At 36.0% G+C, this 26432-nt stretch overlaps 1 protein-coding gene across 8 annotated transcripts in view; it reads right to left on the minus strand.

Annotated features, from left to right (window-relative positions):
* Positions 1–22427, minus strand: part of RALYL (RALY RNA binding protein like) — a 731347-nt gene extending 708920 nt beyond the window's left edge. For 3 of the 8 annotated variants that reach the window (XM_030795449.1, XM_030795446.1, XM_012496041.2), the window contains exon 1: positions 20321–21111. In XM_030795449.1, the coding sequence (XP_030651309.1) occupies positions 20321–20339 (19 nt within the window). In that variant the 5' untranslated portion in view covers positions 20340–21111. The other 5 variants (XM_012496042.2, XM_030795447.1, XM_030795450.1 and 2 more) reach the window with 3 other exon arrangements.
* Positions 22428–26432: the final 4005 nt, after the last annotated feature.

Here is a 26432-nt window from a genome sequence, read left to right on the forward strand (position 1 = left end):
GAATGTTATTTATAAATTTTATTTATCAGTGTTTTTCTAGATATTTTAATCCAATGATAAAAAGATACATCTTTGTGGTGCTCTTCCTCTCATTTTTTTTTTCTGAGCTAGAGTCAACCTGTTAAAAGATCATTCCAATATTTATTCAGATCTTTTGGGTAAACTACTGAGACTATCAATCTCTACATGGTATTTCTGTGTTCTTATTCAGAATTCTTAAACTATAGGAATAATTCAATGTTATTTATATGTGATGATTAATTTTGAAATTTAGGCTTTTTATACAGAATGCCACAGGCTTAAAAAACAAAAAAAGTTATACACTGAGTATATATGATATACATTACACATACACACACACACACACACACACACACATATACATTTAAAGAAGTACAATTCAATTCCAGGAATGTTTACTTAATCTATAAGCACTATAAGAGAGTATCATAGTGAAATACTCTCTGGATATTTTGAGTCCATTGAGAATGGGATGATGTTTTTTTCATCCAGGGCATCAGTGACTAACACTATGTCAATAGCATTATTCAATGAATGCCAGAATATGAGAATAAATAAATGACTGAATTTCACAATCCCTATTTATAAGAAGCATATAATCTAGGAAAAACTAAAACTGTGTAAATGCAGTGTGTGTTCTGTACCTGAACTTCTCAAGCTATCTACATTGCTCTTGAGAAGCTCATTTTCCATTTCCAATCAACCACAAACCAGTATTTTACAGAATACAATGAAAATATATTACTAGAAAAGTGAGGGAGAAAACACAAAGACATATAATGAAACATGAAATTATTCTGTAAAATTGTTGTGGAAATCTCAATTCTTGTTTCAGAACAGAAACCAACAGGCTACAGAATGTATTTTAAGTAGCACCACTTTTTACTATCACTATGAACAGCATGATGGGAGAACACCCCACTTAACACATGGGTAAATTAAATAAAAGCACTTGAAAAGTTCCATTAAGATTGGTTTAGAAAAATCTGCTGGGAAAATTTATCATTTTCTTCCTGTACTTTCCAGAATTCTATAGTGATTCACTCAAGTGAGAAGAAAAAAAAAAAAGAAAGAAAGTAAAGCAGGAAGGACACCAAACGGTTATTTTCAACAAACTAGTCATCCTGGCAACTCTGCAGGACTCAAAAGGAGAATGTACTTTACATCTCCTTTTCTCCACAGTATCAAACACTCTCCTTATGGTAAGTAAGAAACCCAAACCACTTGAGTGATAATGTCATAAGCACAGTTCTCATTTCCATTTTTTTTTCCTTTGCGAATAACTAACATTCTTTTGTTGTGTGGCTAGAAATAATTTACAGCCACATGAGGGACTGATCTCTCTACTCCGTTCCTGTGTAATTCTGTTTTTATGTTATGGGTTTCAAGCAATTTTCACCTATGAATGATAAATTACTAAAAATGTGTTACTATTTGCACTCAAAAGCTAATAAACATATATGTGCTGAAAATATTAAGAAATCATTATAATATTTTAAATTTAATGAAAAACTACATTTAGCAAGTTTTTAAAGTAAATGTTCGAAATGTCATGCCTACACCAGGAAAATATTGTAGAAAATGCAATTTCATAGCATAATTCCTAGTGGTTAGAGTCTAAAGTCACCATGAAAGATACATAAAAATTACTTCTAAAAATCCCTTCAGGGCTGGGCGCGGTGGCTCACGCCTGTAATCCCAGCACTTTGGGAGGCTGAGGCGGATGGATCACAAGGTCAGGAGTTCAAAACAGCCTGGCCAAGATGGTGAAACCCCGTCTCTACTAAAAATACAAAAAAATTAGCCAGGCGTGGTGGTGGGCACCTGTAATCCCAGCCACTTGGGAGGCTGAGGCAGAGAATTGCTTGAACCCGGGAGGCAGAGGTTGCAGTGAGCCAAGATCACGCCACTACACCCCAGCCTAGGCAACAGAGCAAGACTCGTCCCCCCCCCCAAAAAAAATCCCTTCAATAGATCATATAATACTTATACATGATTTTATATGTTTTATATCATCTTTAAGTAAATCTAACCCAGCCAGTTTTTCTACCAGTGTTAGGTAAGAAGATAAAGTCCTTTAGATGAACACTAGGTGAAAAGCTAGGCTTTTCTTTTTTTTTTTTTTTTTTTTTTTTACCAAAAATATAAATTAAGTCTATGAATTCATATAAAATAAAAGTGCATAAGATACTGCAATATTACAGTAAAACAACCACAAAAAGATGTACGGAAATACTCATTATTCAAAATAGCAATGAAAAGAAAGTGAAAAAAGAACCAACTAAAATATTCACAATGGGGCATGACAAAGTACATTATTACAATGGAACGCTGTATAACCATTAAAATCCCAACACCTGTTGTGAGGGTTGGATATAAAAAAAGGAAATCTATGACATAATATAATTTACTTAAATGTGATATATATCATGTATCTTTTAGGGACAAAGAGACATAGTATCAAATAAATATGCTAGCTGCGAACAGTGGCTCACACTTTTTATACCAGTGCTTTGGGAGGCTGAGGTGAGAGAATCGCTTGAGGCCAGGAGTTCGAGACTAACCTGAGCAACATAGTGAGACCCTGTTTCTACAAAAAATAAAATAAAAAATCAGCTGGTCATGGTGGCACACACCTGCAGCCCCAGCTACTAGAGAGGCTAAAGCAAGAGGATCCCTTATGCTCAGGAGTTCAAGATTACAATGAGCCATGACCATGCCACACTGCACTCCAGACTAGATGACAGTGAGACTCTGTCTTGAAAAAAAAAAAAAAAAAAGAAAAGAAAAATGAATGAAAACTACTTCCCTAATTAGGCAACCAAATAACTACTACCATTTCCTAAAGCTATTAATAAGCAATTGATTTCTCCGCACACACTCACACTCATACTCATACTCACAAGGGTATATTACCCTTACATACAGAGACGTACCTTGAAAGACCTATACTGGAAATACTGACATATGCTTAGCTCTAAACCAACAAATAAAGATAGATGATAGATCGAAATTACATGCTCATATTTCCCCATCAAATTCTCAGTGATTCATACGTTTTAGTCAAAGATACTAAATCAATTTAACCTCAAAGACTATACAGATAATTTAATATTCTATAAATTTGAAGTATTTCTTTCTATTCATGTTATTTTACATAGTCTGGAAAAGCTGATTTGACTTCACTCACCTCATGATGGGTCACATTTTGTAGCTGGAAATGCATAGGATGGTTAATCCTCTGATTTAATAGAAAATAAGATACTATCTTAACCCTGAACTTTATTTTTACTTGTGAAATGTATCACCATCAGCCCCTTCTGCACTGTAAGCTCCGTTCTTATACATTATATAATGCCTTGTGACACACAGAAGGATAAAAAAATGAATTTTCATGAAATATTTGTTGGATAAATACACTAAAACATTCATGAAATAATGCAAACATAATGCATTTCTTAAATTAATGTAAACAATATACTCATAGTTTGTGAACTAGTAAAAGAGTAAGTGCCATAAACCAGTGATTATTCAACCTTAAAAATACAATTGTCCAGTTTCATCCATGTCCCTACAAAGGACACGAACTCATCATTTTTTATGGCTGCATAGTATTCCATGGGGTATATGTGCCACATTTTCTTAATCCAGTCTATCGTTGTTGGACATTTGGGTTGGTTCCAACTCTTTGCTATTGTGAATAGTGCCGCAATAAACATACGTGTGCATGTGTCTTTATAGCAGCATGATTTATAGTCCTTTGGGTATATACCCAGTAATGGGATGGCTGGGTCAAATGGTATTTCTAGTTCTAGATCCCTGAGGAATCGCCACACTGACTTCCACAATGGTTGAACTAGTTTACAGTCCCACCAACAGTGTAAAAGTGTTCCTATTTCTCCACATCCTCTCCAGCACCTGTTGTTTCCTGACTTTTGAATGATGGCCATTCTAACTGGTGTGAGATGGTATCTCACTGTGGTTTTGATTTGCATTTCTCTGATGGCCAGTGATGATGAGCATTTGTTCATGTGTTTTTTGGCTGCATAAATGTCTTCTTTTGAGAAGTGTCTGTTCATGTCCTGTGCCCACTTTTTGATGGGGTTGTTTGTTTTTTTCTTGTAAATTTGTTTGAGTTCATTGTAGATTCTGGATATTAGCCCTTTGTCAGATGAGTAGGTTGCAAAAATTTTCTCCCATTCTGTAGGTTGCCTGTTCACTCTGATGGTAGTTTCTTTTGCTGTGCAGAAGCTCTTTAGTTTAATTAGATCCCATTTGTCAATTTTGGCTTTTGTTGCCATAGCTTTTGGTGTTTTAGACATGAAGTCCTTGCCCACGCCTATGTCCTGAATGGTATTGCCTAGGTTTTCTTGTAGGATTTTCATGGTTTTAGGTCTAACATTTAAGCCTTTAATCCATCTTGAATTAATTTTTGTATAAGGTGTAAGGAAGGGATCATCATTCTCAGTAAACTATCGCAAGGACAAAAAACCAAACACCGCATGTTCTCACTCATAGGTGGGAATTGAACAATGAGAACTCATGGACACAGGAAGGGGAACATCACATTCCGGGGACTGTTGTGGGGTGGGGGGAGTGGGAAGGGACAGCATTAGGAGATATACCTAATGCTAAATGACGAGTTAATGGGTGCAGGAAATCAACATGACACACGGATACATATGTAACAAACCTGCACATTGTGCACATGTACCCTAAAACCTAAAGTATAATTAAAAAAAAAATAAAATAAAAAGGAGGAGGGAGAGGATCAGGAAAAATAACTAATGGGTACTAGGCTTAATACCTGGGTGATGAAACAACCTGTACAACAAACCTCCACGACACAAGTTTACCTACATAACAAACCTGCACGTGCAGACTGAACTTAAAATAAAAGTTTAAAATAAAAAAGAAAAAAAAATACAATTGTCATCCCATCCTCCCATTAAAAGTAGGAATGCATTTTCAAGCCTTTTAATTTTACACTCACAAACTATTCGCAAACTAGCCCAAGAAACTGTTAAAATACACCACCAAGATCATCTTTTAAATAAATATTAATCCTATTTGTTCAAGCTTTAATTAATGTAGATAGAAAAGTATCTACACTTTTCAAGCAACAAATGTCAAAACTGTTGTGGTTTAGTTAACAGTTAAAATTATTTTAAGATACTCTTATTTGCAAATAGTTAAAATTCTTAGCAAAAACTGCATGAAGGAAATGATTTTAAAATTTATTTAGTCTTAGGACACTTTCTTTTAATGAAAATCTATAAAAAATATCCTAAATTAGATATAAGTAGTGACTCCTGTCTTAAAATTACTTTTTAATTTACATTTGTGAAACTCTATTTTAAAGTTAATCAATACCTGAAATGACATTTGCTTTGATGAACACAAAGCTTTGTATCTGGAGTCCACCGATCATCACTGCTATCCTATATCAGTCTCAGCATGCAATGTATTTATTTTGTTTAGTGTACTGTATTTCGAAAATTCTTATCAATATAACTAAGTATTTGTAAATGGTAACAGTTTAACTGTTCATGATAACCATTAGAAACTCATACTACACTAATACTGTTACAGACGCTCAAACGAGTAAAAGCAGAAAACTTTTGTTTCAGGTTGAATCATAAGAATATATAAAATTTTGAACTGCTTATCATAAATGTAATAAGAAGCATCCAAAATTACATAATAAGTACTGGGACTTTCAAACTATTCCAAATAAATGACTAAAATTAAATTAGAGGATCTACAGAACTCCCAGGCTACACTATTACCTTCCAATGCAATTGGCAGAGATAAGTTCTTTCCATGACATTTACTAGGTAAGCAGACTGAGTCACTTCATCTCTGAGATTAAATCTCAACATTTGGAACAGAATAGAGAACTCAGAAATAAATTCACACACCTAGAGTGAACGCATTTTTGACAAAGGTGCCAAGAACATGCATTGGGGAAAAGACAGTTTCTTCAATAAATGGTGCTGGGAAAACTGGATACCCATATGCAGAAGAATGAAACTAGACCATCTCATGCCATATACAAAAATCAAATGATTATGGATTACAGGCTTAATTCTAAGACCTCAAACTATGAAACTACTACAACAAAATATTGGGGAAACTCTCCAGGACATTGGTCTGGGCAAAAAAATATTGAGTAATATCCTACGAGCATAAGAAATTAAAGCAAAAATGGACAAATGGGATCACATCAAGTTAAAAAGCTTCTGCATAGCAAAGGAAACAACAAAGTGACGAGACAACTCGGAGATTGGAAGAAAATTGCAAACTACCCATCTGACAAAAGATCAATAACCAGAATTTATAAGGAGCTCAAACAACTCTACAGAAAGGAATCTAATAATCTGATTTTTAAAATGGACAAAATATTTGAATAGACATTTCTCAAAAGAAGAAAACAGGGATATGAAAAGGTGCTTAGTATCACCAATCATCAGAGAAATGCACATCGAAATGATAATGAGATATCATCTCATCCCAGTTAAAATGACTTACATCCAAAAGCCAGGCAATAACAAATGCTGGTGAGGATATGGAGAAAAGGGAACCCTTGTATACTGTTGGTGGGAATGTAAATTAGTACAACCACTATGCAAAACTGTTTGGAGGTTCCTCAAAAAAACAAAAATAAAGCTACCATATAATCCAGAAATCCCACTCCGGTGTATATACCCAAAAGAAAGAAAATTGGTATATCAAAGAGACAGCTGCACTCCTACGTTGCAGCACTGTTCACAGCAGCCAAGATTTGGAAGCAACCAAAGTGTCCATCAACAGCTAAATGGATAAAGAAAACGTACTATCTACTTCACAATGGAGTACTATTCAGACATAGGAAAGAATGAGTTCCTGTCATTTGCAACATCATGGATGGAACTGGAGGCCATTATGTTAAATGAAGTAATATAGGCACAGAAAGATCAATGTTGCATATTCTTACTTATTTTGGGGATCTAAACATCCAAACAATTGAACTCATGGAGATAAAGAGTGGAAGCATGATTACTAAAGGCTGGGAAGGGTGGCAGGGAGGTGAGGATGATTAATAGGTACAAAAAATGGAATGACTGAATAAGACCTAGTATTTGATAGCACAACAAGGTGACTATAATCAATAATAATTTAACTGTACATGTTTAAATAATGCTAAAGGGTATCATTGGATTGTTTGTAACACAAAGGGTAAACGCTTGAGGGGATGGATATCGCATTTTCCATGATGTGATTGTTATGCATTGCTGGCCTGTATCAAAACATCTCACGGGCCTCATAAATATATACATCCATCATGTACCCACAAAATTAAAAATTAATAAATAAATACAAATAAATTTCAACATTCAGAAATGAAGCAGTGAGAATAAAATTAAAATGTATATGAATATGTTTGAATGATAAAGCCCTCTACAAATGTAGAATAACTGTTAAGACAAATTATCATTTCAGTACACATATGCTCTTAGCAGTTATGTCCTTTCTCCTTCATGCTGGAGAAATTATGTTTTCCTTTTCACATTTTTAGAGATAACTGTCATGAATTGTAGTGAAAGTTCCTCAAAAATCTTTTTTTTTCAGTTTCTACCTACATCCTATTAAAGAGTGTGCACATAGATATTGAAAATATCTAGAAAAGAGTTCAAGTGCAGTAAAACACCAGTGAGGAACTACCTCACCAATTAATTAATTCAAAAAGGTTTACTGAGTGCTTCCTGTGTGCCAGTTACTGTCTAGGTACTGGAAATCATCATTAAGATAAATTGTATTGTCATAAAGCTATCGCCTAATGGGAGAAGAAGGCATCAAACAAGAAAACAAACAAAAAAGAGTGAAATAAAATTTCAGGTATTGATAAATAATCCAAAATAAGTTTCATACTTAGATAGTCTCATCTTCTGGAGCTCAATGGATGGAGATCAAGGGGAAGTAGAAGAATAAAGCAATGGTTTGGAGGACAACACCTGATACATGCTAAATACTAAATAAATGTTGGTTGTTTTGGTGGTTGTTAATATCTTTATTATCACCATTCATCTCAAAAATGTAAATAGGATGTAAAAATGGAAGGTTAGAAGTTGTAGGACTATCTTCTTTGTATACAAGTCAGGACCTAAAAATGGGTAAACATGTCTTTAATGCCATATTAGAAAACGTGTGAGACTCAGAAGAAACTGGCCTGATAAGAAGAAAAGAATGTGGGGAAGAAAACGAGGCTGAGTAGATTGTGGGGTTTCATAGTATACAAGCCTCTTGATTTTCCACATTTATGGACTTTGAAAATGCAGGAAACAGATAACTAGATACAGGATTTTCTATTACATTTTCAAACAACTTCTGAAACTAAGTTGGCATTCAATTGGTGTTAAATCTGTTAGCAAATTTACATGTTAAGTATATCATTCTGTTTTAAAAATAGTGAGTGATTCTCTGCACTAATGGATAACTAACCAATGGATAATTCTCATTAAATTAGGTATTAGGCAAATACCACTAATACAGAAGCCTATCCTATGAAGATGTTATCAATTTCTGACAATTGCATTATGTCCTTATCTCCAGGGCCAAATAACAAAAGAGTAGATTGAAAAAGCAAATTTAGTAAAAGTGGCCATCTTTCTCCTGAAGAACAAAACGTATCAAGATAAATTTAACAATTCTTCGTCAACAGGAGCATATTTTGGGATAACTTTTTGGCAAAAATGAACTTCAGTAGATTTCTATTTAGGCTTTAATAAAAAGTGAAAGCTGAAATTGAAATGATCAGAGAGTATTTAAAAAATCTATCTTGGATAATCTCTGATAAGGAACAAATGACAAAAATAGTTTGAAAACATGACATAGCCCTGACGCCTCCATGAACGCTCTATATTTGCACCGTCCTATGTGATAGCCACTGGCCTGTGAGCTCCTGAAATGTGGCTAGTTCTGTGCTGTTAAGTATGCAATACAAACTAGGTATCAAAGACTTAGCACAAAAAACAGAATATTTTAAAAGTAATTTTATATTGGTTACACGTCAAAATAATTTTTGATACACTGAGCTACATAAAATCTTTATGAAAATTAATTTCAGCTGTTTCACTTTTTAACTTTTTAAATATGTCTTTTAGAAAATTTACAGTTACATATGTGGCAGGCTTGCATGACGTGCATTGTTTCTTTTGAACAGTGATCTAGAGAAAGCTTGGTCATGGCTATTGTTGACCTCCTTCCTTCTCTTCCATTTCCTTTCTCCCCTCTTCCATGCTTCCCTTTCTCTTTTCCCCCACTTAAGTTGTACCAATGTCCCGTGGGAAGACTAGAATAGGGGAAAAGATCTAGCAATTCTGAAATAAAATGATTGCATACATGATGAAATGGGTTCAGAATAAAACAAAATATTTTCATACTATTGGTTCACTAATCTACTTTAAATTGTCAATAAGCTATATCATTAGAGCCATTGTAAAAAATCTAAAAGCATAGATATTTTCTAAATTCGTTTTATATATTTTATAGTACTTGTTTCTAATAAGTTTATTTGAAGTTTTGAGTAATCTCAATATATTCCAGGATAAATTTCACTCTCCTGAACAATAGACTATATATTAAAGCACAAAATAAGGATAAATACAAAGGTGCAAACTCATGTTAATTGTACCTCTACCCTGACTCTCTTCTATTTTCCTCAAAATTTCACCATTTACTTTCATCTTCCAGTTTTCTTTCCAGACAATTTGCTCTAAATCTTTTTGTTGCTGTTGTTCCTCTCACTTGGCCCCCTTTACTTTTTCTTCTACACACCTCTTCTCTACACTGTCATACATTCCTGGCTTTGGAATACAATGGAACGGGAGTAATACATAATCTCCCAACCTGAGGACTCACCAAGTCACCAGAAAGGAGAGAAAGAAATTGCATGCTAGTTTGTTCAAGTGCCTTAATAACCTAAAGAACTACAAGCAATCATCTTTACTTTTCTTAATACTCATAACTTTATGCATTGTCACTTTTCACATGCAGCATTTCCTTTTACTGAAAACTGTCTACTCATGATGGTAAGACCTACGTTTTCTGCTTTTTAAAAACTTATGTTTTTATTTTTTTGAGATGGAGTCTCGCTCTGTCGCCGGGCTGGAGTGCAGTGGTGCGATCTTGGCTCACTGCAACCTCTGCCTCCCAGGTTCAAGCGATTCTCCTTCCTCAGCCTCCCAAGTAGCTGGGACTACAGGCACATGCCACCACGCCTAGCTAATTTTCGTATTTTTAGTAGAGATGGGGTTTCACCATGTTGGCCCAAACACAGTGACTTACATATAATAGATCCCTGACAAATATGTCTAAATATACAAACAATTGTTGAAATTCTCACCCATTATGCCCACAGAAGAGACATTATGGAAGTCTCTGAAAAGAGGGGCTAGAATCAGAATCAATTGCACTACAGCTCTAAATGTAAGCATTGTGTGTTTTTAACATGCTGTGCATAGGGAGCTATTGTGAGGGCATTAATTATGTGAGCATGTCTATTTTATTGGACAAATGTTGCTGACCCATTGATGTGCCAATCAAGGTATCTCCTTTTTTCCATCTTTTGAACAAGATACAGTAGTCCACATTCAAGTTGTGAAGCCAAAAACTCCTGGGTTCAGATCTTTACTCAGCCATTTAACAGCACTAAGACATTTAACAAGTCAACTGTCTGATCCTCTCTTTTCTCCTAAATATTATTATCTATGGTAGTATACTTTCCTAGTGTTGCAAAGATGAGGCTCTATCTGACTAAGCACTTCTCAGTCAGTCTGGTCCAGAACGTTGATTCATAAATAGAATGAGATCTCAGCAGAGCAGCAGCAACAGAACTAGCAGTAAATATAGCTATATACCTGCTATCTGGACTTCTGACGTTAAAAAAAAATGTATTAACAAATACTCCATAGCTTTCTTTTCAATCTCAACCATTCACTGTTATACTTAATTATAGGATCCTATATTCATTTCCTTGGTTTTGATAAGAGACTTCCTTACAAAGGGTTGCATTGCTGTATCCACTGCAGAATTTATTTCTGTAGTAACTGAAAATTCTTTTCAAATGCAAGCAAGATACACACACACATTACATATCTATAGCTTCCTTCAAAATGTTCCAAAGAAAGGACTAAAGTCCTACAAGTCACAAATGAAAAAAAAAATCTGTTATGGTCTTAGTTGATTGTAAAGCTCTAGAAATGTCATTGATACTTTTGACACATTTATAGTTTTCCTTTCCACCTCCTCACTTGTCATCCTGTTACAGGTTTTTTAAATCACGTTTTCAAAATTACACTTTTAATACTCAGCTTCACCTCACAATATCTTAACTTCTCAAAATCAGCAGTGTCTTCCTTTCTTAGCCACATGCTTTACCATACTCTAAAATTTATTCACCATTTGACGATGTTCCACTGTCAAATGCTGGAAATACAATATTTTTTTCTGACCAAACCCATCCATCCTTGCACTACTCTCATTCTATTAAAATTAGTGAGCCTGCTATTCATTTTCGTCCTGCTCTTCTTCTGTTCTTAATTCCGTTCATCTCGTGGAGCTGCCCTTGCTCTCTTTCTCAGCCCAGATTTATTTATATCTTCATATTCACTACCTCTGGAAAGCTCATCACTTTGTTTTATACAAAGTGGATGCCTTGCTAGTCTCTAAGCAAGTAATCCTCAGCTGTTTCCTTAACCCATTCAGATTACAGGCTAAGTGTTGCTAGAGAAGTGATGTAACTGTGGTGACTAAAGTGACAAGTGCTAATTTTGCCAATTTCCTCATTATGGCTCTAGAATCTTTCTATACTTCATGCTTATTCCCTACTACACTCCCCTAGCTCCTATCTCCATACCAGTTAATCTCAACCTAGGACCTCATTTACACTTATCTGAGAAGACTGAAGTACCATTAAATGGCAAACTCTTTGCAGTCAGAATTGTTATCAGTTTTATTTACCACAGAATCCTCATCCTCCAGCACAGTACTTACAAAGAAAATGCTCAAGAAATATCTGTTAAATAAATAATGAGTTACTTAGTTTAACTAATGAACTGATTCAATTCTCTTCCTCTTCTGAGATGTAACCAGCATCTCCTTGTGCTACTACTAATCACACCAACCTTCTTAGAACATTCTGAAATTGACCCTGAAAAATTATTTTCCTTTCTATTATACCTCCACCTCTTCCTGCAAGGGGATTCTATCCTGAAAAACATAAATATGCATTCATATTTTCCTTATTGTGGCTTTAAAAATATCCTTCCTTCAATAATATTACTTCGATGAGTAACATTTCATTCCCACAATTTTACATTAAGCTTCATTTTTTTTTGTCTCCATATCTTCAAGATCCCAGATGACCTTAAACATGGGCAATTGGACTTCTGCTTCTATTTAGCCTCAATAAACATATTTTTTTCTCAATGGCAACTAATAGACTATCCAACTTTCCTTATGAAAAAAATTCAAATAGATGGAATACTCGAACGAATAATACAATAAAACCAGCATAAGCACTCCCTGATTTAAAGTTGGTTAACAAATGATTATTTGTTTTACATATACATGTACACAACCACACACACACACACACACACACAAACACACACTCCCTCCCTCACTCCTTTGATGTCTCATAAGAAATTCAGTTGCGGGCCAGGCACGGTGGTTCCTGCCTGTAATCCCAGCACTTTGGGAGGCCAAGGCAGGCAGATCACGAGGTCAGGAGCTCGAGACCAGCCTGGTCAACATGGTGAAACCCTGTCTCTACTAAATATACAAAAAATAGCTGGGCATGTTGGCACACGCCTGTAATCCTAGCTATTCAGGAGGCTGAGGAAGGGGAATTGTTTGAACATGGTAAGCGGAGGTTGCAGTGAGCCGAAATCGTGCCCGCTGCACTCTAGCCTGGGCAACAGAGCAAGACTCTGTCTCAAAAAAAGAAAGAAAAAAAAAGAAAGAAAATTCAGTTGCATGTATCACTGCATTTATCCCAAATAATTCAGCACTCATCTGCTAATATTTATTTTCTAGCCCATATGAAAAATTTCCCAATTCTACCAAAATTTGACTTTTTATAGACCACATTTTAAAAAAGTGAAATAAAATAAAACTTCAAGCACCGCATTTGTTTGTCTTTAGTCCTTTTTAATCTGGAAAAGTCCTCCCACAGTTGCACTGACTTTTTACAAGTCTAGGCCACAGGGCTGGTATGTATCTTCAATGCAGAATACCTCACCTTATGCATTTGTCTCATTATTTCCTCATGGTTTAGTTTAACTGGTCCTTTCTCTGAATTTTTCTATAAACTGGAAGTTAAATCTAACCAGGTTTTATTAGATTCAGGTTATACATTCTAGCAACAATATTTCACAAATGGCACTGTAGCCTTCATATGGCATCTCGTCAGGAGGCTCATAGTGTCAGGTTGTCTATTGGTGATGTTGGGTTAAATCATTCAGTCACTTAAAACGATGATTGCAGATGCAATTAATACTTTAGCACTATGAGAATATGTTACTCATCAAAATAATTTTAATTGATGATTTTATCACTTTTTGATCATCTTTGACTGAATCACTTACTTCACTGAGAGTTACAAATAGTAATTTTCTAATTCTCACATTTCTGACATTTAACTCACATTATTTTGTGAAAAGCTGTCCCTCATCAACTAAGAAAGGCAGGCTAATCATTTAATTATTTCAATTTAATTATTAATTGTCATTTTTCTTTTTTAAATTTTTTATTTAGAGTATCATTACGCACTCACGGATTTTACTTTACTCAACGTTTACAATTTGTTATATTCACTCTTGAAATTCAAACTGATTTAAATTGCATAATTGGAAGGCCCTTCAAGCTAGCACTTGTTTACAATGATACAGCCTTATTTGTCTTTGACCATTTCCTTACTTTCTGCACAATGAGTTCTCCCAGGCTCATCTTGTGTTTTTTCCGCCCAGACTTAGAACCAGCCAACTCTAGGTTAAGGAAGACTAAAGGGCTCTTGTCCTCTTGAATGGGGAATGATATTAAGCAGCCATGCTTTGTGCACTAGAAAGGCTCATTGCTTCCTGAAAGACATTGCTTTGAAGATTTTTCAGTAGACATAGCTGGTAAATATATTTATTTTTAAAGCTTTATAGTGTATTTTATTATCTAAGAGATTAGCCCTCTCTTTTCTTTCTCAGAATATTCTCTGCTATTTTTGCGTATAAATATAAATTTCAAATCAATTTAGCTAGTTCCAAGAAAAACTTCCTACTGGTCTTCCTATTTAGATCATGTTATCACCATACACACACACACACACACACACACACACACACACACACACACATGACACATACAATCCTGGGAACAACAGCCCTCTTTATGATGCTGCCACATCATATTGAGGATCATCAATCACATTCATTTAGTTTATTTCAAAAATTCATGGATTTTAATGGGAGATTACAAAGCTTTTATCTCAGGTTTTATCTTCTTTTGAGCCTATGCAGCATTAGCTCTGTTGAACAATACTTACATACACACACACACACACCCCACATACTTTTTCTGAGCTTCAGTGGCTATCATCCTAACTCTATTTTTCTGCCTTTTATCAGCCCCTTTTACATCCACTCAAAAAAAGCAGATGTTTCCAAATTTCTACCTGTGCAGGACTTATTCCCACTTAAAGAGTTTTAATGTAGATGATACTGTCATATCTCCTTCTAGCCTTAAGTGTGCTTCCCAGTTCTAGACCTGAATTTCCATTGCACATTGGTCATTTAATCCGGAAGTTAATGTCAGAACTTCAAATTACTATGTTCAAAACTGAATCATTTTCCCACCTCCAACCAAACAAGGCTCTCCTACAGATACTACTTTCTCTTGTTTTGTTTTATACCACCTGTTTTCAAGATATCCAGGTTCCAAAATTCAAAGGCAGCATTTAACCCTCCCTATACTTTGACCTCTAAATCCACTGATTTTATGAACTTGTGGACTTATGACCAAGTCTTTAAAATCCATCTCATCATGTTCATTCACACTGTTTCCACTATAGTTTATGTTTCCCATTCTGCATTGAAAATATTCACTTTTTCAAGTTCCAAGGAAACTAATGATGGAAGACATTCTTGCACATCTGAAGAGGCAATTAAACACAGAATCCTCAAATAATATGTTATGCTTATTATGTGTTTTATGTTACTAACATAAAATGAGCTTGATAAATGTCACATCCAAATACGTGTAACAGTAAAATTGTGAGGTGGTATGATGTTGATGGTGAGATGTTGGTAGACAAGACACCTATATTTATAGAGCTCTGTGTTATGAAAGAATTAGCTGTTCAGCTTTCCTTGCACAAAAGACTAATTTTCCACATCACACTACAAAAGCTTCAAGAGTAGAGATTACATTTTGTACTCAGTAAGTAAATGTTGAATGTGTTTCTCAGGCTCTCTGCAAAGCAACTAAGGACAGAGAACCGTCTCTTCTGACCCAACCACAGAGCAACAGTGGTAACTCACAAATGTGATGCCATGCGTTGGCTCTCTTCAGAAAACCCGTCTTGGAGAGATGTGTGATGGCATGGTCACAGGAAGGTCCTTTCAGGACCAGTTAAGAGTATCTGTGTGGGGCAATATTCTTTTGTTTCTGCTCAAAGCACTCACTAGTGGAAAGCACTCCCTGTTGAAAACTTGCCAAACTACAGACATTTTAAGTAATGTATCAAGAATAAATACATAACAGTTGTTTCATATTAGGAAAAACAAAAGAAACAAAAAAATCATCTCCACAAATGAAGCATCTCTGTGTAGAAAAAAAAAAAAAAAAAAACACGAGTTGTCTATTAAGACTTCCTGTATGTCAAATTTCCCTTTACCACCTATGGAGCTCTGAGCTCCAAGTCTCAGTTTCCTCCAACATATAAAATAATATTATTATCTAATCACGGGGTGGGGGGAGTACAAATGGAATTGCATTCATTTGACACATCAATTTCTTTCCCTCTCATCTTGATTTAATGAAAAAAACAGCCGTTCCTTACTCCCACCTGTTAATAATTTCCGAAATGACTCAGACATGTGTTGCTCCTCTTATTATTTAGCATATGGCTATCGAAATGTGTATAAACATTTTCTCTAAACACATGGATTATGTATGAATGCAATTAATTCCCACTCTGAAGTTTGGGAAATAATTCAAGCAAAAAGCATATTAGTGAGTTAAATGGAATTTTACCAAACATATTTATGCACAGAAAATCTCTAGTATTTTGTGACATAAGAGCACTTAGTGATGCATACTATTGAATGTTTCAGAAGACCAGTGCAAGACTTCCACGTTCTACTCCATAATTTTCCTCTACATTTAGATTTTTACGTGGTCAAATAAATAATCTTAGAGTCTTGACCCCTGCTGAGGAGTCTGCAAGGACAGTCCAGAAAATATAAATCCTAAATACTAACTGAAGTCCTCCAACTGCCATCTCTGTGGCTACAAATGGATAGAAAAAGACATTAAACCAACGCCTCTTTATCTTCCAGGACTCAGTCCCAGAAAAAGGGCAGGATAATTCAAAACTAACAAACAAAAATATTTTTAAACGTACGGAAGAATTTAGAAAAACACAAAGTTAACTTTCCACAAGGTAAGTTTGATATTTAATGTAAGTCTAACAAAAGAAAACAAAATTCCCAATGTATTATTGAAAATCTAAAAGCAATGAGGATAAGCAAAACTACTAAAGTTGGCAACAGCTGTGTTACATCTATGCAGTCTGCACATCAAAATTTAATAATAAAAGAAAGAGTGATGACAAGTATAATTATGTAAACTTGTTAACAGTGTTAACTTGCTATTGATACATTGAGAAATCAGGTATTACTTACCTGTTACTGAATATTGTTTTTCAAAATCATGATGTAGCAAAACAAACTGTTTTTATTGCCAATAAAATGAAAGTTTATGTTGACTGCCAATTACTGAAGAGAAATTTATTAAATCAAAGAATCATACTGAATTATGGAAATGGGATCTTTACAAGCATTTGTACAGGTCACTGGAAGTAGTAGACAGTAACAGTAATGAGAGAATAATAACAATAACTGCAGATCAATAAGGACCTTTTTAAACATATTATTTACTTTCTGGAAGTCCATAAAAATCTGAAGAATAAAATTAATCATTACTTCAGGTTTTCATAGCAAAACACAGAGTTTTCGTAATGACAGTATGATAAAAGAAGTAAAGAAATAACTATTTTAAAACTCTCAGCTAATCATCATTTTAAAATAAAGATTTCATGGCTGATAAAACTATCTGTACAGCAAACCTCTGTGGCATGCAATTTAGCCATGTAACAAAACTTTACATGTACCCCTGGAAACTAAAAGTTGGAAAGAAAAATAAAAATAAATGACTAAAATAAAAATAAAAGTTTCAAAAGTCAGAGAGAAAAATCAACTGTAATTGAAATATTTTTCTCAAATTCGTTCTTATTATTCAAACAATCTTACATATCAACTTAACTTCTCTTCTACTTCCATAATGGAGCTTTTTGAGGACTTGAAATGTAGAGTTATATCAATGAATGCCCTGCTTAATTAGTTGCTTACACTATCAGTAAACAGTAAACAAAACATGACCACACTTTTACTGGGGTAGAGTTGCAAAAATGCCACAGACATATGCTTCTCACTGGAATTTCTATATACTTATTACTGGCTCTTAAAATAAGTAAATATTGCATTTAAGAAACAGCTCTCCAAATATTTCACATTTCTCTTAACTAGGAAGAAAATTTTTTAGCATATCAAATTATTTTTCTAATTAACAATTTGTATATTCTTAAGGCATCATTTGTTTGTATTATTATAGTAGCTCTTTTAACCACTAGACTTTCATACAAATTAGAGAAAATGAACCAATTATCATTTTTAAGAAAGGTAACTCATCTATTACGGCTAAGGATGTGTCTTTATAATTGTATGTTTGGAACTTTTCCCCCTTGTATATACACCACCACGGTGTGGCTATTTGATGCAAGTTAAGATAAAAATCAGGGTGTTACTTGATTGTTTATGACTATGAAAAATAAATATAAAAAATAATTAATCGTTAATCTTCAATGATGAAAAGTTATTCATTTAAATATTCCTCGACAGACCACACACTCAAGACAGAATTCCAACTAGAACTTTCTTTCTTTATATCAAGACTGAGACAGACATTGCAAAATTAATCTAGTAATCCAAGATTTTAAACAATACCCACATTTTATTAACCCATAGAGAGTTCTTGAAAATTTAACAGGTTTTCATTTTGTGATTATTTCTTTGTCACAGTTTAGATAGTAAAATGTTTGAGATCAGATAGTGATCCAATGCCAATTTAATTTGTGGGTCTTCTTTCCCTCAGTCCCTACCTTTACCTTGGAAACCCTCTCTCCTTACAAAATAGAAACTTTTTTTCCCTCCTTCTCTCTTAGTAAGCAGTTGAAAAGATCTGCACAATTAAATTGATCTAAATCCCTGTGGGTTGCTTGGCGAATGAAAAAATATATTTTTTCCATGAGAAGCCAGTAGGCGGTGCTAAATCTAGGATACTACCTTCAACAATTTTAAATCAACAACTAAACAGGTGGCCAGTTTAAGAGTTGTAGAATTCCCAGTATGATTCACACAGGAAGAAATCTGAAAAATTTGAATGTAATAGATAGAAATGTAATACAAGTATACAATATGATTAAAAATGAATCTTAAATAAATGAAAACATAGATAACTAAAGGTTCTTAGAATGATCTTAAGTTACAGAAAATAAAGCACAACTACCTCTCTGTCCTCACATTAAAATCGTCTTTGGTCCCATTAATGGTTTCAACCTCATTGGGAAATATCACACAGTACAGCTAGTGCTTTGCCCAATCTTAAGCCACAAACTACCTCAACGTTAGGGCAGAAACTGATTCTCTTAATGAAAATGCAGGTTCGATCACTCAAGTTCTTTCTTGCTTGCTTGCTCTGTCTCTCTCTTAAAAGAACTAAATGACTTACGATACATAAAACATACAAAAATATATCATACACATAAACTGTCTTGCTTTATAATAAATGAGCATTTCTATGTACATACATTGTTATAATTAAAATTATTTTTAAAATCACAGAATGTTGCAAGTGGCTTTTTTAATGTTTTATGTTAGCTGTTTGAACCATATGAGAGACTATATTTTAGTAAGTAGCTCACTATACAAAATAAGAAAATCCTAATTTCAGGCTTTGTGCCATCATATTGGCTTCAAATCTTAGAATTATACACTTCAAGATATCAAATATGGTGTCCACAGAAAGTGACATAAACTATCTTCTTTATATAAATGCAACAGGATTTCCTTCACAGGGAAAAGCTACTCTGAGAAGAAAATAACTCACATACAACGAAATGTCCAGACTTTTGAGATACTTGCATGAGTTGTGAATAAAAACTGTATACAGCTTTCCAGATATTACACTAACTTTTAATCTTCTACAGATAAATGGCCCTTTGCACTCCTTACTTTTTGACCACAAAGAGTAAAAAATAAGGCATAAAACTTTTCATTCCACAAAATGAGGTTACAGACAGTGAAATATTTGCTTGAAAAAGCCAGTGTATGTTATAAACCCCTTTGTCATGGGCCCCTCTGTATGTTGCAGTCAGTTTTTATTTCTGTAGTTACCTAGAAGAAAACTTCATCTGAGAGGTAAAAAGTTGTTTCATTTGCCTCATGTTTATTTTACAGAATCCAAAGTATATACACGTGATAATTTAAAGCTAAGCTTTTCATTTAAGGGGGGAAAAGGTAAGAAAATCAAAGCTTCAAAATCAAAGTATTTAAATAACAGTGACTCTCCAGATTTTAAGATGTATGCTTTCACGAAATTTATTTGGACAGAAAAATTTCCAGCAGATTCTGTCACAGTGTTAAATACGGAAAAGCCTTTTTATTGCGAAGTGGTACATCTCTGAAAAGTAACGCTAAATTATACCGAAAACATGTAACAGGATAATCATAAAATATCATAGAATACATTCAACACTGAATATTTCAGTGCTACCAACACACGAAATCATCACCTGTATCACCAACCCCTCACTCCTGCCCTGTACACAGTTCTCAGGGGAAAACCTTTAGAGCCAGTATCAGGTGGTTAAAAAGAGGGAAAACTCTGCCCCTTTAATAAAATGTAAATAAAAGGCATTTTTTTTTAATACCTTCGAGGCGTAGGGTCATTACTGCAAACTAACAGCGTCGTCCTCAACATTAAACCCAAGTGATCATCTTCTAAGAAACTACTTCCCCATCCCCTGGAAGACGACACCAGCAGGCACTTAAAACCAACGCAACACAACAGGGGAAAAAAAAAGATCCAAAGACAGCATCCCTAAGAAAGCAAAGCCCTTTGGAAAAGCAAAATAGGCTGGGAAGGACCTACTGCGTCGTTTACTCATTGCGAAGAGGAGCAGCAGGAGTTGAGCGTGCGGGGGCCGGTGCCATCCTCAAGGCTCTGGAAATGTCTCCAGCTCCGGCCCGCGTGGCCTAGAGCCAGCCCCTCCGGAAGATGCGGTCTCTGCCGCTTCTACCCTCATCTCCCGGGTGCTCTCCACTAGCCGGCCCGACGGCCAGCGTCACGTACACGGCCCTCGCCCCTCCTGCTGTGCAAGTGGCCCTCGGAGAACTTACAGGACCCACCGGCCGCCTAGTGCCCGGCCGGCGCGGCCAGCAGCGCAGACGCCACCCGCCCCGCCGGGAGATGACCTGGGCGCAGCTCACGGCGGGAGAGGTGGGGGGAGGGGATTGTATTTTGCGCACATCTAGAAAACGATCCTGAAGCAGGGAACGGACTTTGGTTTTCCCTGGCTCCCTGCGCTGCTCTCCCCACCTCGGGCTCGGACACTGCCCGGAGATGCGCGCGCGCAAACACAGACACACACACACTCACACTCACACTCACACATTTCTTTGCTAGGACCAGTGTTGTCACTGCACACCCGGGAAACGCCTCCAAGGGGACCAAGTACCTGCTCTCTGCGAGCTGCTCAGCTGTTCACTTCATCCTCCGTTGACAAGGAAACCAAACCGCACTTCATTTTTTTTTTTTTCCAGAAAAACCTTCCACTGCCATCATTTGAAAATTGATTTACGGGGAGGGAAGGGGGAGAAATAAGGGACAATATAGATATAGATATCAGGATATCTATCATAAAATTATCTCGGTTTTTTAAAAAAGTCAAATGTGCAAAAGTCATAGTTAATTTAAAGGAGGAAAAAAGTATTTTGCTTAAAAATGATCCCAGTCACCAGCTGTAAGAAAAGTTTCATGTTATCAATGGGTATCAAAAACAGGAGGGAAAAAAACGAATTTGTTCTCACCGGCTTCCAAAAAGGGCACAAAAAATGTAAAATTAACGTCTTTGCTCAGTGGTTTGCACCAGTATTGCAAGACCACAAACTTGTAAACACTGCCGTAAAATCCCACCTATACAAAAATGTTATCAGAAAAAGAGTATGCAAAAAAAGAGTTAGAAACATGCTTTTTATTTTTACAAAGGAAAAAAATAGGCACCATACTTCACATCGCTTTTTCCATAAAACCAGTTGCACATTTTGCTGGACTTGGGAGACGCTCCCAGCGGGCACGGTCGCCGCGGACTCCGAGACACAGCGCCTTGTCTACAGAACGATCGCATGCTAGAAAAACTTGGATTCAGGAAAAGGCTCAAAACCATGCTCCTCCAGCTTTCCCAAATATAAACAATAATCAAAGAAGTGGAAAAAAAGAAAAAAAACAAAAACAAAAAAAACAAAAAACCAAAAAAAAAGGACAAAAAAAAGAATAGGACAAGAATGCCACTGAGAAGGTACTCACCGAGCGGGAGTAAAATGTTGGAATAAAAATGAGATTTAGTATAAAATACAGTATGGCGGTGGAAGAAGGAATGAAGCGCGTTTTTTTCTCGCAGTCTCTGCCTCAGGCACTGACACGTGACTCGGAGCCAGGCTGACTTGCAGGCAGCGGGGAAGGACCGAGGCTGCGAGGGGGGAAGCCCACGGAGCCCAACTCTGGCTGGCGAGGCGGCGGCGGCGGCGGCGACGGGGAGCCTGGCGTCTGCGAGCGGCAGCACCAGTGGCGGCAGCAGCGGCAGCGGCAGCTCGCGGCGAGGCTGCCTCCGCTGTGAGCCCAGACGAGCAGGTGCCCCTCACGCTGAGGCTGAGTACACGCACACGCACACGCAAGACAGGCAGGGCGCCGGCGAGAGGGGGAGCCAAGCGGGGTTGGGCGGGAGGCACGCAGCTGCCGCCGCCTCTGCCGCTGCTGCCGCGATTGCTGCTGCTGCTGCCTCTGTTGCTGCCGCCGCCGCCTCGCATTGGGAGTGTGTGCTGTGGGGGCAGCTCAGGGGTGCTGATCCAGCGCCTTGAGAGGAGGTGCACAACTTGCTGCTCACCTTAAAGTTGTTGCTTGCCACTTCCTTGTGTATTTCATCTATTTTTCATCTCAAGGTAGTTACCTGAGATGAAAGCCAATCGTCTTCTCTCTGGAAGTTTTGATATTCAAGCCCAGATTCACTCATTCATTTTTTTTTTTTTTTCCTGATTTTCCATTTCCCATCCCTCCCAAGCTGCCTTTGCCTCTGCTGTTCCCTCCTCCCTAGATCTGCGTTTCCCCCTCCCGGTTCTCAGGAAACCTGGCTCAGCGCGATGCTGGGGGCGTTGTCACGGGCAAAGCCACCGTCAATCTTTATTGCCATCTGAACGCACAGCCTCTCTTTCGCCGTCTTCAAGAGGAATGCTTGCGGTTTGAAAGACACAACAAAATCTCTTATTTAGGAAACCCCGTCCCGGGTTTCTTTCTGCGGGTTGCGGAGCGGTGGGTGGGGGGGCATGGGTGTCTTTAATTTATTCATTCGTGGACCAGGCATTGTTTGTCTGTGTGTGCGCGCGTGCTTCTGAGCTGGTCTGGAAAGCTCCAAGGGTCTATGCTCCATGGCAGAGACTCTTGTTTGACTCTTGCTCAAGTTGTTGGCTGAGGCTGGAAGTCAAAGGAGAGGGGCAAGGGAAACAAGTGAGTCCATTGTGTGAGTGCTCGCCTGGAGGGAGCAAGCACTTGGCGGTCGAGAGGGGGAGACGTGTACCAGCAGTGAGGCGGTGGCGCACCCCGCGGGAGCCCAGGTGGCTAAGCAGTGGATTCTGTAGGTGAGGGTGGGAGAGAGATTTCTCCACCCAGCGTCTGGGTGAGGGCGCTCATCGATCGCCTGAACAAAGATGCTATCAGCCAATCGCTGGATGCGTTGGGCTTCTATTACTGCCTGTTGAAGAATCAGCTTTGTGGACGCTGGAAGGCATCTATTTTTCCTCATTTTTGTACAATACTCACCTCAGGACCATTTCCCTGTGCTGCTTTGAATCTAGGTTGTGTGGAATTAATTGGCGTCTCTATGTTTGAGAATGAGCAATTAACACAATTCTGCAGTTCACAGATTCCTGCTTCCGATCTTTATCTCAATGTTTCCAATGCTGACGTTTCAGATAAAATGCCTCCATCAGAGATGATCTAACCTCGACATTCTGAAAATTAAGTACACATCCTTCACACAGAGCTTCAGTAGCAAATATGGTCCTCAAACATTGTGCTCAGAATTCATTGGCCAAATAAAGTTTTAATCCGCAATTTAAATAAAAGAGATTTAAAATAGCCATTAAAATATCACTAAATATTTATTTTGGTGAGTTGCCAGCTGTACACCCACTTATTATACATACTTTCCAGGGAGGATTGTTGATTAGGAATACTGACTGAGAGAGATGAATACATCAAAGTGGATTTGATAACTTTGGAAGCCTTGAGTTCTACTCGGAAATCGCAGAATTTTAAGCTGGCTAATACAGATCAAATTTTGTGCTCTCGCTGTAAAACATGTTGGACTTATTTTTTTAAGTAAGATCTCTTTACACGTGATCTTTTTCTTCCACAACCCCTCAATTAATTTTATCTAGGATTTAAAACTTAGTTTGTTAAATTTTCCACATTTTCTCTTCCATTTGAAAATATATCTGATTCTAAACATGTAAGAAGAAAATATTTTAATGCGTATCTTTTTCCATCATTCATATCACAGTGGTATTCAAATATGAAAAACTTCACTTTAAAAATGAGTTTTGAAACTTTCAACCAGGCTGGGCATTGTCTGGATTTTAAAGAATTATTCAAGAAGAACTTTGAAAAACAAGCTATTTAGAATTACACTGCAGTAATTGCTGTCAGCCAATCACAGTGATTGTCAGTCTTTTATTATTCAATAAAATGACTCCCCTTTATGTTAAATGCAGCTCTGCTGAAGAAAAGCAAGACATCAATATCCTCCCTTCACTTTTCCCATTTACTTATATAGTTACAATAGAGTACTCAAAATATTCCACTATCATTTATTTCCAATGTGCCATTCTCATCTTTTTGGGTTGTATCACTGTATTATAAACAAGAGTAAACAAAGTCAGGTTGAGGCAACTGGTATTTAGAAAGTGTAGCCACTCATTTAATTTTTGTAACAGCTCCATGACATTGACATTATTACTCATTTTAACCATTAGAAAAATAAAGTCAGAGATTTTTAGTAATTTGCACAAGATTCTATTGTTAGTACATAGAAAAAACAGGATTGAACCAAAATTATATCTGATTTTACAGCTAGAATAAAAAAATTCAAAAAATACATCAAAAAAATTCAAAAAATATATCAAAGATACTGAATCATCAAATGTCATCAAAGCCAATTAACAAAGGCATGATTTGCTCAAATTCAGTAGATCTAAAATAGATTTGTGAGAATTAATTTAGTTATATTATTGCCACAAATAACAATTGTAGTACACATATTTATATTCACTTTTTTGATTCTATAAAATACATGAAGAAAATAAACGAAATGCAGAAGTGAGGGGGTTAAATTTTTCTTAAGGAAAATCTGTACAAAAGATGTGGTCATGTTATCATGGTTATGTCTTCAGGAGTTAACTATAGAGACTTTTTAAAACAAAGTTTTCACGTAAACTGTTCATGTCCATTCCAAGGTAAGCCATGGCATAATTGAAAAGTACACTAAATGTAAGATAAAACAAACAAATGATGGTAACTGAGGAAAAAAATCTATTTTAAAATTTATGCTATGTAATCTCAATGTTTGTTTCCATAAGAAAATATTGAAGATATACGAACCATAACTATATATGTATATATAAAACATATAAATATACACTTAGAAATTAGGTTATAATATCATAGTTTAAATGCATACTTTTACAATCAGTACCCTCAAATCATTTTCTTTCATTTTGCTTGCTAATTTTTTTCATAACTATGATTTTTATTTTTGATTAAGTTTTTTCCTTATTTGTCCTATCTCTACCTATGACTATGATTCACTGATACTTTTCTTTCAATGACTGACTGCATTTTTTTCAATATTTTGTTTGGAGAAACTACAAATACCAAGACAAAGACATGTGAAATAATGTGTACAAATAACCAAAGAAAATATATGAAAACAAATATTAACATTATAATATGTCATGAGTAAAATAAAGCAAGAAGCACTACCACAATTGCTGTGTAATTTAATTTTTGATATATTTCAACTGTTTTTTTAAATATATTTTTAACTTTTACTTTAAGTTCAGGGGTACAAGTGTAGGCTTCTTGCATAGGTAAACTTGTGTCATGGGGGTTTGTTGTATAGATTATTTCATCACCCACGTATCAAGCCTAGTACCCATTAGTTATTTTTCCTGATCCTCTTGCTCTTCCTACCCTCCACCCTCAAAAATGCCGAAGCGTTTTATTTCACTCTTCACATTGTATATTAATGGAATTCAAAAAATTCTGATATGTAGACTAAAATACATAATACATTAAGGTTTATTATGATTTAGGTACACCCATATTTATTTCCATATTAAATTAATAAAATGTCTAGTCTCTAGAAAGTTAATGTAGAACAAATTAATGTCTACTGGTATTATTGTATTAATATGTTTATTTTGAATTAACTACATGGAGTATAGTTCTATGATACAGTAGCCTGCAATAGTGACAGGATGTGTACACAAGAAATCACTAAGGTGTTTCCTGATAAATATACTTGAGGCACAGAGAGAAAAAAGAACAAGACATGTTTAGGGTTCTGCATCATTTGCTATTATTCATTGATTGCTGATCTGACAATAATCCATTCTAAACAGAGTTTAAAATGTCACTTTATAAATTTAGCAGCTGTGAATTCATCCAAGACGCTTCTTCAGATTTTAGGAGCTAAAGATATAAATACTGCT

This window comes from Nomascus leucogenys, chromosome 16 (genome assembly GCF_006542625.1).
Source record: "Nomascus leucogenys isolate Asia chromosome 16, Asia_NLE_v1, whole genome shotgun sequence".
Lineage (NCBI taxonomy): Eukaryota > Metazoa > Chordata > Mammalia > Primates > Hylobatidae > Nomascus > Nomascus leucogenys.